General features: G+C 48.5%; 1 protein-coding gene across 1 annotated transcript in view; it reads left to right on the top strand.

Annotated features, from left to right (window-relative positions):
* Positions 1–15,143, top strand: part of ANKH (ANKH inorganic pyrophosphate transport regulator) — a 92,008-nt gene that overhangs the window by 14,047 nt on the left and 62,818 nt on the right. The window contains exon 8 of the mRNA XM_006165249.3: positions 12,634–12,752. Coding sequence (XP_006165311.1) covers positions 12,634–12,752 — 119 coding nt within the window. The remainder of the gene's footprint in view (positions 1–12,633; positions 12,753–15,143) is intronic.

A 15,143-nucleotide genomic window follows, 5' to 3' on the forward strand; every position in this document is an offset into this window, starting at 1 on the left:
GTCTGCGGACAGGCCACCAATATTCCACTAACGTGTTGATATTGATCATTTAATTTGTGCTCAGAGCTCCAGGGCTTGGGGCAGGGAGGGCAGAAGTGTCTTCCTTTCCCTCCCTGCATTCTCCGAATGCTAATTCAGCACTGAGTGTTCGAAGAAGCTTTCTGTGGCTGGATTTGAGTGGGGCCATTTTCAAAGTTGGTGTATGTATTGAGAAAATTCCATATTTTTTGAAATAAGGGACCTGTCTAAATAGATACAATAATTCCTTTTTGCTATTGGTCTTTTCACTTGGACCTCTAAGTAAATCTAGCAGTCACTGTTTTCACCATGGATGAATGAGGCAGGAGCTAAGTACGAGCTGTCAGTAACTATGGACGAGACAGGCCGAGCTGCCATGTTATGGAAATTCCTGTGCAGATGATGTGGCCAAATTCAATCCAGGTTTTCCCATTTGAAATTAAATCATAAATGTAAAATTTAAGCCAATGGCTTCTATAATCCAGATATGTTTAGTAATCATTTTTATCACATTGATATTTTTACAATTTGACCTTTTATTCTTTGTATCAGACAACTATTTTCTTCAATTGCTATCTATTTGTTTTGAACACCTAAAACTCAAATGTTTCAACTTTTTTTCTTTTTTTTTTTGAAAGAGATATTTGCTATAGGACAGAGAGAGAGAGAGAAGCACCCTCCACAGGACGATCCTGTCACAACCCCCATCCTTAAGTCTCCCAGCTCTTCTTGGGCACTTGTGCGCATTCCTGGCCAACCAGGCCGGGGATCCGAACTGTGGTTGTCATGGCTTCTCTTGAGCTGCACATTTCCACTGCGCTGTGGTGCTGGCTGTTGCCTGATACTTCTGTTAGTTGTGTCTGCTATCAGTTATCACTGTGGCATCTGCATTTTTCAGTTAAATGACCAGTTCCATGATTCTTTTTGCTTTGCTTCCTACACTACCTGTGTATTAGCCTTGTTTTCTAGGAGGGTATCAGTGAGCTTCCCAGCATGGTGCCTGCTGCTCGTGTAACAAATGTGTTTATCTTCCACATATTCGCAAGCACTGTGAGCTCATCTGTTTGCCCACGTGATGTGGTAAATAGGAATCTAAGCCACCGTAACTAGGAAGAGACGCACCGTGAGTGTCCTAGAGCGCGTCTCCCTGCTGAGCACACTGGGGATTTTACTCCATACATTCTCCTTCTCAGGACTAAAGAAGAGTGGGAGTAAGAATCACCCTTTGGGGCCCAGCAGGTGGCATGGTGGTTAAGGCACTGTGGACTCCCACGTAGCCAACTGTGGTTCAAGTCCTAGGCCCCACCAGCTTAAAACTCACTCTGGGTACATGCGTGTGCATGCCCAAAATCCCAGGAGGAGAATAAGGCAGAAGGGATTGTGGCATGGCCATCCTCCTGAGGGGTGATTTCTCACTTTCCCTCTCACTGTTTCCCTCTGTCTCTCTCTGGTAAGTGCATGTCTCCTATGGCAAAAACCTAAAAAGAAAAAAAGAAAACAAATTACCCCTTGTTTCACTCACTTTCCTTTCCTTTCCTTTCTTTCTTTCTTTTTTTTTAAATTTATCAGAAGGTATATGAGCTGCCTAGTGAGAGACAGAGAGAGAGGGAGAGAGAGAGAAGGAAAATAAAAAAGCACTCTCCATGGGGAGGTGGGTCAGTCCACAATTGGGAAACGGTCATGCCTCAATTCCTTCTTCTCCATTTTGGCATTTGGGGCACCCCCCCACATACATACCTAGTGTGTTTTTCAAGTCTCTGGGTCTGGGACTGAAACTGCAGAGTCAGCCATGTGGGATCCAGCTCGCCTATAGAACCAGTGACCACCATGGCGGGCCCTCACTCACTTTTCACATGAGTCGGTCTCCACTTGTCCTGTACAGCGGTTCAACAACACGTGCAGTGAATGAATAGCATGTGCACACCCTTCCAGGTCCTCTTCACCAAACACGGGGAATAAAAGCGAGAGAACTTCAGATATGGTGGCCAGATGGACCTCTTCCTGGAGTGCAGGCAGCTGGGAGAAGCATTCGAGGTTTTGGTGCTGATTTCTAGAAGAATGCTGGCAAAGTGGTTTTCAGCCAGTGAGAGCTTTTGAGGGGCGACAAAGTAAACCAAAGTCAGTGTGAGGAGAGATGAAGACCTCCCCTGGGCTTAAGAGAGTGTGACAGCAAGAAAACCAAAGGAGGGTGCTCGTGCCAAGGAGAAGAAGTGAAAGCGCATGGCAGCTACACATTTATCAGTCAGGGGAGGACCAGCCTGTGGTCTGGCGGTTAAGGGATCCCACAGGCCAACCACGCAGTTTGAGTCCTAGCCCCACCCTCTTGAAAAACACACTGTGTGTGTGTGTGTGTGTGTGTGTGTGTGTGTGTGTACCCCAACTCCCAACAAGCTGGAGAAATAGAGGAGAAGGGGTTGCAGTGTGGCCATACCCCATTGGGGGGTGCTTTCTCTCTCTCCCCCTCTCTGTCTCTGGTAAACACACCCCTCTGGCATTTTTTTTTTAATACAAATAAATCAAGGGGTGGGGGGAAAGGCAAGAAAAAGTCCAGTGTTAAATCTCACAGGCTCAAAGGTGAATGCTTTGTGCTAGGCCTGGAGGGCAGGCCACAGGTTAAGGTTTGGAGTCAGACTTGGGTGAGCTCCGTTGACCAAGTAGAAAGCAAAAACGGGGGGAGGAAGAATGGGGAGAGGGGGGAACAATGTGGAGAGGGAGTCTGGCAGGGGCTGAGTCACAGTGGTGAGCCTGCAGCCAGGCACTGGGGGTCCTGGGAGGGCCTTCGACACCTGGGGCATTTAGCATTAGTGAGCATTTCTTAGGGACTATTACTGAATCTAGGGGATTTCTTTGAGCCTCGGTGTAAGTATGTTTCATGTGTTTATCATCAAGAAAGGGCTCTATGTTTTGCTTATTACGTCATTATCACTTCAGGGCTCTGAAGAAACGTACATAATTGGGAAAGTCAGCTCTAGGACATCACCAGCACCGTTTGCTTGTTGTGAACAAGGGCCTTGGTTGGGTGTTCTCTAATTTCTCCCAAAGGTTGTGTACCCAGGGTGCTGGGGAGATCCTTCTTGCCAGCGTGTCCTCTCTGTCTTGGACTTTTTTCTAGTCTGATGAACTTCAGCACTCCATACTGATCAGTACTTGCCGATAACGTGCCAGTCCCTGGAGGATCTTCTTCCTTTAGAAGGGGTTTCTCTAGTCTTGAAAAATCAGTGGCTGGACCAACAGGTGGTGTGGTGCTTAAGGTGGCTGGATCCCACATGGCCAGTTATGCAGTTCAGGTCTTGCCCTGGCAGTTTGAAAAACATGCTGGGCACTTGAGTGTGCATGCTCAAAATCCGAGATGAGAATGGAGGAGAAGGGATTGTGGTGTGGCCATCCTCCCGCTTGGCTGGGGTGGGGGGTGGGGAGTGATTTCTCACTTCCCCTTTCTCTCTTTCTGTCTCTCTCCTCTCTTTCTTTCTCTGTCTCTTTTTGACGAGCACATGCACCTTACAAAAAAAAAGAAGAAAGAAAAGAATGGTCCATTACAGATGTAACTCCTGTTCACTCAGCCTGTCTCCCTCTGCACATCAGTTGACAGGTCATAGTAGGACTGCTGAAGTGGGCTGGGCCCAGACAACCCTGAGAGCTCTGTCGTGGTGCCATCCTTACTAATTGTATTCCCCCCATAAAGGGAAGAACCTTTTCTGGGTCTCTTTCATTGCATTTGCTCTAGTTAACTAATTGTTTTTCCCTGTGTTTTGCATTTGTTTTTACTTACTTTTTTCCCTTTTGGACCCCACTGGTGAGCCAGACAGTCTCCTGTCCTGGGGACACTTGCCTATGGTTCCAGGATTCTCCAGACATGGCTGAGGCAGAGTTCATGGACTACGTGGGCACTTCCCGGACATGGTGGTAGGGATTGAGAGGGGACGATGGCTCCAGGAAATGTACCCCACAGCACCCCCACCCAGGCCTTGCATTTGGAATCATGTGGGATTGATGGATTTGAACTTGAGAAAATCCACTGGCCCGGAAATTACTGTCTATGCCGAGTACACTCACGATCAGGCTCCCCATCCAACTGCAAGAGCCTAGGAGCATTTCTTGGCCAGAGTTGGGCAATAGCCAGTAGGGGTCCCCTTTTTCTTTTTTCTATCTCTTTTTCTCTTTCTTTTTCTTTTTTGTTGCTAGAGGCATGTGTGCTCACCAGAGACGAAGCACGCTACAATGGGGCGTGGACATGCCTCAATCTTTCTTCCCTCATTCTTCTTTCCCATCAGGATTTTGGACACACGTGCATATGCGTCCAGAGTATCTCTCAAGCTGCCAGGGCTGAGATTTGAACCACAGTTGGCCATGTGGGCTGGTTCCCTTAACCACTGCATAATAGAGCTGACCCTCATTGTCCTTTGTTAAGCTTAATTGTAGCCATAACTTCTGTCCTGGGCCCATCCATGAGGCATTAGCTATAAAACCACAGAACCCAGACTTTGCTGCCCGCTGGCCACCTAATTCAGGCCAGTGGCCTTGGTATAGGTGTGGTCCTGTTTCTCCCTCTTAATGAATCTATAAAAGAGGAAAACTTGCAGATCTTGCATTTGGTTTCCTGTGGGGCCATGTTAATTGCACCTGCCTGGAAATTACTACTGCCTGACCTCCTAATTCAGAGATGTCGAAACCGTTGTGTGGATTTTAGCTGTCTTTACACGTTTATTCTCAGCAGTGACCTGTAAGGCCTCTTCTGAGTTCTGCAGTGGTCTGGGCAGTTAGCAGAACTCAGAAACAAAACTTTCACAGGTTCCTTGGTCTTACAGCGAGCAATTAAAGTCGTCTCCAGACTGGTTCGATTTGCCAAACTTCACTTTTCAAACTTTTCCATTATTCATGGATTGAAGACCAGCTTGGCAAGGGGTGAACTGGTACAGTTTGACATAGTTTAAAGCAGCAAAGGTGTGAGGAGTGGGCAGATGGTTTCAGGATAGTCTCACAATGTGTTGCTGTTTGGAAAACCACCCCAATATTTAGTGGCTCAAACCACAAGAGTTTGTGTTTGTTCATCAGACTGCCGGTTGGCCAGGTGGCTCTTTGGGACATGGCTGGCTTCCTGCCTGTGGTCAGCAGAGGGTCAGGAGGTGGCTCTGCTGGTCTTGGTGGGCTCCCTGAGTGCTGTCAGCGGAATACAGGCTGGCCTCGCTGGCCTGTGCTGGGACACGGAGCTCTCTCCCATACAGTCTCATCCTTCACTTCTATCACTTGCCCTTTTTTAGATGGTGGTGGCCATACTCCCAGGGAGAGCATAGAAGCACATGGGCCTCTTAAAGCCCAAAATCAAAACTGCCCTACACAGAGCTGACCCAGGCGAAAGGCAGACTGGCTCAGATTAAAGGAGAAACAGACTCCGCTTTTGACAAGAGGATCTGGAAAGTCTTATTATGAAGGGTGGGGAAATAGGGGGAAGGGATCAATTGGGGACATTTTGCTATCAGTCTGCTCTAGTTATTTCTTTGTGGGATTATGGATCAAACACTTATTCAGGTAGCATTTACCGACCACCTGCACTGGGCGGATCCTGGATGTTCAGACATAAATGAGGCGTGTTCTCCAGAGAGAAGCAGATATCCTGTGGTGTTCCTAAGAACCCCGCTCAACCGAGCCGTGATACCAAGGAGATAGAATCTGTGTTCTTGTCTTAAATTCACATGGGGCTCCCACATGGCCAACTGTAGTTTGAATCCCAGCCCTGGTGACTTAAAAAACATGCTAGACATGTATGCATGTGTGCCCCAAATCCTGACAGGATAGAGAAATGGAGAAGAAGATACCTGTAATATGTCCATGCCCCACTGGGGAGTGCTTTCTCTCTCTCTCTCTCTCTCTCTCTCTCTCTCTCTCTCTCCATATCTCTCTCTCTCTCTCTCTCTCTCTGCCTCTTTCTGGTGACCACATGTGTTCTCTGGCAATAAAAAAAAGTTCACATTGACTTTCTTATGGTACACATGGGTTTATGATCTCTCTCTGAAGCCAATCAGTGCTCACACCTCCCATCCCCAATATGGAGTAGAGGGGAGTTAGGGGTCCCTCTTCCATCTCTCCTAAGGAGAACTATCTGCCTCACGGCTGGCCACATTGTCACAAGGTCTGATCCATACAAGTTATCCAACCCATATTTGTTGAAGTGATTTAAACGTGGCTCATCAGCTACTGAAGCACCCACATTTTGGAAATAATACGTTGGAAACAGAGGTAAAGTTATCCACACCCGTGAAAAGGCTTGTAAACCAGACACGGCCAGTCAATAAATAGCACTTGTGAGATTTTTTTTAAGTTTATTTAACCTGTTTCTTCCATGGGTGAAGAGACAGAATAAGAGAGAAAGAGAGAGAGAGAGAGGGAGGGAGAGAGAGAGAGATAGCACCCCCAACAGAGTCTCTCCGTGCCATGATCCACCCCACCCAGCCCTGACCCTGGCCACACCCATGCCCTCTGTATTCAGAGAGGCCTTTGGATTTGAACCCAGAACCTCCATGTGGGATTTTGTCAAAGAATGTCACGTTTTCCCACTGTGCCATCAGCAGGCCCCTGTGAGACTGCGTGTGTGTGTGTGTGTGTGTGTGTGTGTGAGAGAGAGAGAGAAAGAGAGAGAGAGAGAGAGATCAGTGTTAGAGACTCTACACCCTTCACAATTTAATTTTACGTAATCTGGTGCTTCTCTTAAAACTTCAAACTGTGAACCGCTAGACTTTTATTTCCCTGGAACAGAGGGCTGGTGTAAGTTATTTTCCAGGAATGAGGTACCGTTTCACAGAACTGGTTTTTTGTTGGTTTGTTTGTTTTCAGGTTTTAGAGAACTAAATTTGCATTTGTTAAAATCAAAAAGTAGGAAAAATGTCTTTTCACAAATAATTTTGATCAAATATGTGTTCGAAGAAAGCAGGATAAGAAGGCTTTTCCTCTAACATTCCGTATCATACAGTATCGTTGTTCAATAGGAGGCCCCTGTGAGATTTTAAGCATTGAGAACTCAGGAATTTGAATTCAAATAGGGGTTCGCAAGGCTGGCCCCGCAGAGCAATGGTTAAGTGCAATGCATCGGGACCCGGATCCTGCATGTCCAACCCACTTCAGGTCTCAGCCCCGGTGGCTTGAAGAACACACCAAGCATGTGTGCCCCAAATCCCAATAGGGTAGAGAAATGGAGCAAAAAGAGATTGTGGCATGACCATGCCCCATCGTGGGGTGCTTTCTCCCTCTCACCCTCTGGCAAGTGCACACTTCCTCTGGAATTTAGAAGCAGAAAGGAAGAGGGGTTCGCACATTTGGCTCTTGAGCGTGGCAAGATTATGGATGTAGACTTGCGATTATTGTTCAGCTGTCAGGGCTGGCGGCAGGTGCTAGCAGCCACTGGATGGACAAGTTTGCCGACCACTGCTTCCAGAGAGGGCCTGTGGTCTGCCGGGCTGAGGTCAGAGGCGTGTGGGCTGAAAGGGCCTCTCCCGTTTCTCATGTCGGACAGGGTCAGAGCTGTCTACCTGTACATCAGTCAGGTTGAAGTCCTTTTGCTGTTGTTGCATCATAAAACCTGTTTACATCTGTTAGAAAATCTTGTTTAATTTTTTTATAATGTTCATAGGGAATAAGAGCTCTTCTGAACAGTCTTGGAAGGGCTGTTTGTAGCAGTTGAAGGCTGACTGCTCAGTGCTGCTCTGGCCTAGCTTGTAATTAAAGACTCCACGCAAAGCACTTCCAACAAATTACCCACCCCACCCCACCCCCAGCAACTCTAGCTGGAAATAGCTCAGGACAGGGAGGAAGGGAGTTGGGGCAGAAGGGACTGGGTGAAAACAGCTGCGACGACTCTGTGCTCACAGATCCCAGGGTGAGCCCACCTCTGCAGTAACAGACTCCTGTCCCCTGTGGCGGACTTGGGGGGCAGGGTAGATAGGAATAAGCAAATCTGGCAGAAAAGCTGCTCTCTCCCAGGAGCAGAAAGAGGAAGAGGCTACACTGTGGGAAGTGAGAATAAGCAAAAATGGGATTGTGTCCAACGTACCCTGGAACCTGGCGCTGGGGAGAGTCTTGTACCCTCCAGAGCTGAAAAGGAAGCGCCAGAAAGCTGGGATGGGATTGAGAACCCCTGTAGTTCTTAGACCCCATTAACTCCTAAGTGTTCACTGCAATTTCCCTGAGGAAAGCCCTGCTTTTGATGTTTTCGTTGAAAGATTCTAATAAGGGACCAGCAGATGGCATAATGGTTACATCGCTGGACTCCAACGTAGTCGACTGGTGTTCGAGTCCTGGACCCGGTGGCTTGAAACTCATGCTGGGCACGTGTGCGTGTGTGCACAAGATCCCGAGAGGAGAATGGGGGAGAAGGGATTGCGGAGTGGCCATCTCCCCTGGGGGGGGGTGATTTCTCACTTTCTGTCTCTCTGTATCTCTCTTGTCTTTCTGTCCAGTGCACATGCCCTATAGCAAAAATCTTTCTTTAAAAAAAAATAGAAAGAAAAGAAAGATTCTAATAAGAGGTGTGTTCAGGGGTGGGGAAGCCTCCTTATGTTGGTCTCTCCAGGCAGCACATGGACCGCACGCCCTGTTCTCAGCTGCACATGCGCATGTGTCCTGTCTTTTCTTGCCACCACCCCAGAGTCTGACAGAGAATCCCCTCCTCCCTCCTCCCTCCTCAGAAGGGTCTGCACTTGTCTGCCAGAGTTGCCGCCGTAATGTTCCGTGGTATCTGAAAGGTGTTTGTTCCAGGCCTTTCCGCAGATTCCAAGTCTGCAGATGCTCAGTCCCTCGTGTAAGATGGCCTGGTGTTTGTGCATACCCTGCCAGCCGTCTCCGGTTACTTACAGCACCTCCCAGGCTGGGAGCGTGCTGGACAGCCAGGGTGCTGGACTGGCGAGGGAACACCGGCAGAAGCTCCGTCCGCGCATGTTCAATACAGATACGACCAGTTTCTTTCTTTTTTTTACAATATTTTTGACCCGCAGTTGGTTGAATACATGGATGTAGAACCGGCAGTTACAGAGGGCTGACTAGCCCACACACAGTGGCTTAACCCGGAGAAATGCATTGTCCGACAGTTCTGGGGTCCAGCAGTCAGAGTTCAGTTCAGGTTGTCAGCAGGGCTGCTTCCTTTCAAGGACTGTGAGGGAGAATCTGTCCCAGGCCTGTCCCAGAGCTGCTGGTGGGTTGCTGGAGACATTTTCTTTTCTTTTTCCCCAGTTGGTAGACGGTGCATGCCCTGGCCTAAGAGAGAAAGAGAGCAAGGAAGCCCCTTACAGAGGGGTGGCCACATCACAACCTCTTCTCCATTCTTTTTTCGGGGGGCATCCTGGCCACACATGCACCTGGCATGTTCCTCAAACTGCTGGGTCCGGGCCTTGACCCGTGCTGTGAGCCATGTGGGATCTGGCTGCCTTGCTCACCGTGCCACCAGCTTGCTCTGCCTGCTGGCGATCTCTGACGTTCCTCAGCAGATGCATCACCTCCGCCTCTGCTGTCCTCATGAGCATGAGGCTCTCCCGCCATGCATCTGTCTCCTTATCCCTCACGTGGCTCTCCCGCCATGCATCTGTCTCCTTATCCGAACACCCCCCTTGTAGAAGGTCATCAGTCCTTGAACGGAGAGTCCACCCTGCTCCAGGGGGCCATCTTAAGTGCGTATGTCTGCAATGACCCGGGTGCTAGAGAAGATCACATCCTGAGGTTCTGGGGGTCAGGTTCTCAGCGTCTGAATCTTGAGGCGATCTGGTCAGCCCATAACTCTGCCCTTCGGAATCCCAGCCTTTCACCAGGTCTGTGGTCTGCAGCGGCAGCCGCTGCAGCCCCGTGCCCTCACTGGCCTACGGGAGGACCGTAACCTTTACCAGGGCTATTCATAGCTGGCCTGTGTTCTTGCACCTGGCTTGTGCTGCTCTGCTCCTGGGCGTGGCTGCCTTCATCATTGCCAGTGGCCTCTGCCAGCATAGTGACAAGCAGTGTAGACAAGGTCAGGACTGTCTCCCCACAGGTCCTGCCCAGTGGACAATCGCGGATCGAATGAAAACAAGTGTCTAAAAAATAGCAGCAATACTCCTGGAGGCCACATTGTCACAGTCTAACACCCAAGTGGGCCCTTCGTGTGATTAAGAACCCCTCCACCCGGCTCTCGGTCTCTGCCAGCCGAGTTCGTGTGTGTCCAGGCTCACCTCACTGCCAAGCACTCTGGGGCTCCCCCTCCCCACTTCCCAGGTCAGGTCAAGCCTCCGCTAATCCGCTTTCCTTCCATGTACAGCTTCTGATCCAAACGACAGGGACATTCAGAAGCCTCCACAGCCCCTGCCCTGACTAATCTTCCCCCAGGCTCTTCTCTTTCTGTCTCCTGGATTTCTCCTCTTGTCTCCTAGGTGACGCTGATGGCCCTCCACACTGGCACCTGTGCCTTTCGCTCTTGGGCATTGGCCCGTCCTCGGAGGACATGCCAGCCTCTCCTCCGCCCTTGTTTCTCTCTGCAAACTGCGCCCATCCCTGGCTTATCCCCAAGAGTCACTTTACTGGCACCTGGGCCCACTGGGACTTCCACCTGTGCCTTCCAGGATCCCAGACACCATCTGTAAGACCTCACTTATCCAAAACTCCCAGAATGCAAGACAAATTCCGCCAAGGACAGAGGTCACTTCTTTTTACCACTTAACGTGGTAACACGTCGTTCCCCAACTTTGAAGTGTGGAGGGGATTCTTTTACTTAACAGAGTTTACTCATTTATTCCATGCAGGAGAGAGAGGCAGGGACAAGGAGACATTACTCCCAGCAGGGTCTTAACGCCGGTGCATCCCTCAGCGTCAGCCGGCCCAGCTCATGGGTACACATACTCCTGGTGTCCTCACGGAGGACTCCGGATGGGGACCGGCCACCTTCTCATGTGGCTCTGCCTCTCACAGTGTCACATTTTACTGCCATACTGCCATCCGGCCCCAGGATTCTTATTAGTTCATGTAAAATTAGATGGTCTGTGCTCTGGCTCTATTTTGATTTCAAAAAAGCATCTGTGGTCGTTGAAGATGTTAATATCCACAGTTATAAGAGAATGAAAACAGGGTGAACAGCTAGAGTGCTTGTCAAGCTCTATGAAGAACACAAAGATTATTGTTTTCATTTGTAATCGAAAACTTTCGCAATGAGGGAGAAAACAGCTCAACATTTTAATCTTTATTGATGCAGTTTTTTTCTCTTTTTAAAAGTTGATTTCTCTGGGCCGGCAGGTGGCATAGTGGTTAAGGACGCTAGACTCCCACACAACTGACCGTGGTTCAAGTCTCAGACCTGACGGCTTGCTTTTTTGCTTTCTCTTTCTCTTTCACTCTCTCTCCCTCTATCTCTGTCCCTCTCTGGTCAAGTTAAAAAAAAAAAAACCCTACATAAATAAAATAAAGTTAAATAAAATAATTATTAAAAAATAGTTTATTCCTCAGAGGCCAGCAGCAGATGGCATAGCAGTTACATCTTTGGACTCCCACATGACAACCATGGTTGGGGTCCTGGACCCAGTGGTTTCAAACTCATGCTGGGCGCACGTGCATGTGTGCCCAAGATCTTGGGAGGAGAGTGGAGGAGAAGGAATTGTGGCATGACTGTCTCCCCTGGGAGGTGATTTTTCACTTTCCCTCTCACTGTCTCTCCCCAACATCCCCAGCGAGTGCTTGTGCCTTAAGGTAAAAAAAAAAAAAACAAAAAACCTCTATTTTAAAAACAAGGTTTATTTCTGTCATTGTCCATTGTCCAGGACTGTACCCAGAGCTACCACTCTAGCCAAAATGAAACAAAAGCACCGGCAGGCCAGCAGGTGGTATGGAGGTTAAGGTGCTGGATCACACATAGCTGATAGTGCCGTTCAGTCCCAGACCCAGCAGCTGGAAAATCACACCGGGCACACGTGCATGCATGCCCAAAACCCAAGAGGAGAATGAAGAAGGGAATGTGGCATGACCATCTCCTCTGGGAGGTGATTTCTTTCTCTCTCTGTTTCTCTCTGGCTAGTGCATGCACCCTATGGCATAAAAAGTAAAGTAAATAAATAAAATAAAAAAACACTGGTAAGTCCACTGTTAAGTTTTTCATTGAAAAGGCACATTAACATGTAGACATTTTTCTCTTCGTTAAATAACCAAGAATAGGCATAAACATTTAGCTGTAAACCTATCTGTCCAACATTCTTTTATAATTTCAAAATGACAGAAACCACCTAAACATGCAGGAATAACAGGCTGAATAAGTTGATACCGAGTCAACTTTCGATTATTTGAAAGGAAGTCAAGGACTTACACTGAAGAAGCACGTCATGGAAAGACGCTCATGGTTTATAAAAGAATATACGGAGTACTGACCGCATCTTTATGTCCAAACACTCCTGCTCGCCTGTCCCAGACACCCTCAGAGAACGGGGCTAAGAGATGAGAATTCTTACCGTGGCCTCCTGTGGGCGGAGGAGTGAGATTATAGATGTTTTCTTCCATTTGCTTATCTCAGTTTTCTAATTGTTTTTACAATGCATACATGTTGCATTTGAAGTCATGTTTCAGCTCCTGGGGTAAAAGCACTTACAGATACTAAACATGGCGGTGCATTCCTCTGCCCTTTTGCAGCTTACAGTGACCTAGGCTACTACATCATCAACAAGCTGCACCACGTGGACGAGTCGGTGGGGAGCAAAACAAGAAGGGCCTTCCTGTATCTCGCTGCCTTCCCTTTTATGGATGCGATGGTGAGTGGACAGCATAGAATGGACCGTTTTAACCGTGGTGTGTACAACTCAGTAACATGGTGTGCTACCAGCCTGCAAAACTTTCTCATCCTGCAAAACACTGCGTGCTCATCACACAGTGCTCCCTTCCCCCTCCCTGCTCCTACCAATGCCATTTGGCTTTTTTTCTTTTAGATTTTTGCTTCAGGGCATGCGTACTCGCTGGAGAAAGAGAGAAAGTGATAAACCGCCCCCCCACAGGGGATGGCCACACTGTAATCCCTTCCCCTCTTCGGATTTTGGGCATGCATGTGCATGTGCCTGGCATGTTTTTCAAGCTACTGGTCCAGGACTTGAACCGTCATAGATCATGAGAGGAAATCCACTGTCTCTATCACCATGCCACCTGCTGGCCCTCATTCTGCGTTGTGACTTGTATGAACTTGACTAGTTTAGATACCTCATTGCGTGTAGAATCGTGCAGAATTTGTCCTTCTGTCACTAGCTTATTTCACCAGCAGGGCATCCGTGTGGTAGAGTACGTCAGCCTGCCCTTCCGTTTTAAGGCTGGGTAACGCTCCAGTGCATGCACACGCCACGTCTGCCTACCTGTTCATCCGCCGAAGGGCACTCGTGTCACATCCACCTTCGGACTGTTGGAAACAACAGCACTATGAACATGGGTGTGCAGGTACCTCGAGTCCCTGCTTTCAGTTTTTGGAGAATATACCCATCAGTGAAATTGCTGGACCATTCGGTTATTCTCTTCTTCACGTTTGAGGACTCGTTGCCCTGATTCCCACAGCAACTGTCCCCACAGGGATGTTTCACATCCCCAGCAGCAGTGCGTAAGATTCCAGTGGAACATGGACTTTCAGCCAGTCCACTGTCTCCACTTAGCTCGTGAGAATTGTCTGTGTTTGCCACGGATCTGGTGTGTGGCAAGAGCGCCCCTGTGAAAAGGTCTTTTCTATTATACTCACCACCAAAAGATCAGGATAGCTTTCCGATGAACACCCGAAGTTTCAGCGCAAAATCTCTTGACTCTCCTGATAGGACTTCATGGCTTCAGCAGGTCAGCTCGGGGCCGCTTACCTCCGTAAATGCTTTATGATACTAAAGAGTTCTTAGACAATGCTTTTTTTCCCTTTCCACTGTGTTATAGATATAAAGGGGACTTAGCAAAGTAAGAGTAATGTCCAATGCTGGAGCATAAACCTTTTTTTCGGGCTCCCGTGTAACTTACTCTTGGGGCCAACCAGTAGCTGTGGTGGTGAAGGCAACTGGATTCCGTCTGGCTGGCTGTGCAACTGAAGTCCTAGACCCAGCAGCTTGGGAAACATGCCAGGAGCATGTGCGTGCGTGCCCCAAATCTTGAAGGGAGGGAGAAATGAAGAAGGGATTGCAGGGTGACCATCCCCCCTAGGGGGTGCTTTCTTTCGCTCTCTCTCTCTCTGGTAACTGCATGCACCCTGGAAAAATTTATTTTCCAAAAGTACATTGCAGACTCTGTATCCTGTATTCCACTTCTCTTTAGCTGTATTTATTTGCCTTGAGAGTTGCTAAAACTCAGTATAACACCAGAGTGTTTGTGATGGGTACTCTGTTCTTCTGTGTTTCTCTTCTAAATTGCTCCTGAAGACCTAAACACAACAGTAAGAAACAACCAGTGAAAACCAAAACAGAGAACATTATACGAGACAGGTAGTCTCCTCCTGCCCCTGCCCCACACCCTCGCACCACAGCCTCGATAGTTTGGTCGGAGAGAGAATATTTGAAAGCCGTGAAGCTTATCATCCGGACGGCCTAGGGTCGGCCAGTACACCACAGTGCTATTTACAAATGTTATCTGGAGTTTGCCTTTGTTCTCAGCAACCTGGGATCTATGGGTCGAGGAGGGAAGCAGAAGTCACAGCTGCTATGTAGAGTCGACGCAGACGAGGGGACAGATCACGCTTGCCTGGTCGGCTCTGGTGAAGCGCTGTGTGTGTCAGTCCATAGTGGCCTTTAAGAAGGGTGATTCTTAAACAGATCCTGTCAGGAACTTCAGACCCTCTCCAAAGCTGCAGTGCCCAGGACTTTTCACCATCTGTCCCCTTACAGGGACTTTCCTCTTACTTTCCCTAGAAAACACAGTGTCAGATCGGGTCTTGCCCAGACCTGAAGTGAGAGGATAGCAGATCCCTCGTCAGTCTGTGAGAACTTGTAAGGACAGTACTAACTCAGAACTGAATGATAGCCCTCATTATGGCACGCTTCGTACAGGGAGAAGCTGCTGTGTCATGGCGCCCTCTGCTCTGAGAGGGCCTAGGTTTCCTCCAGGCTTGGTTTTTACTCCGCTCTCCTGCCAGGCATACAAACCCATGGAGCTCACAAGTCCACATGTGATTGGTACTAAATAAACATGTGTAG

Source organism: Tupaia chinensis, unplaced genomic scaffold, assembly GCF_000334495.1.
Source record: "Tupaia chinensis unplaced genomic scaffold, TupChi_1.0 Scaffold143836_2, whole genome shotgun sequence".
NCBI classification, from domain to species: domain Eukaryota; kingdom Metazoa; phylum Chordata; class Mammalia; order Scandentia; family Tupaiidae; genus Tupaia; species Tupaia belangeri.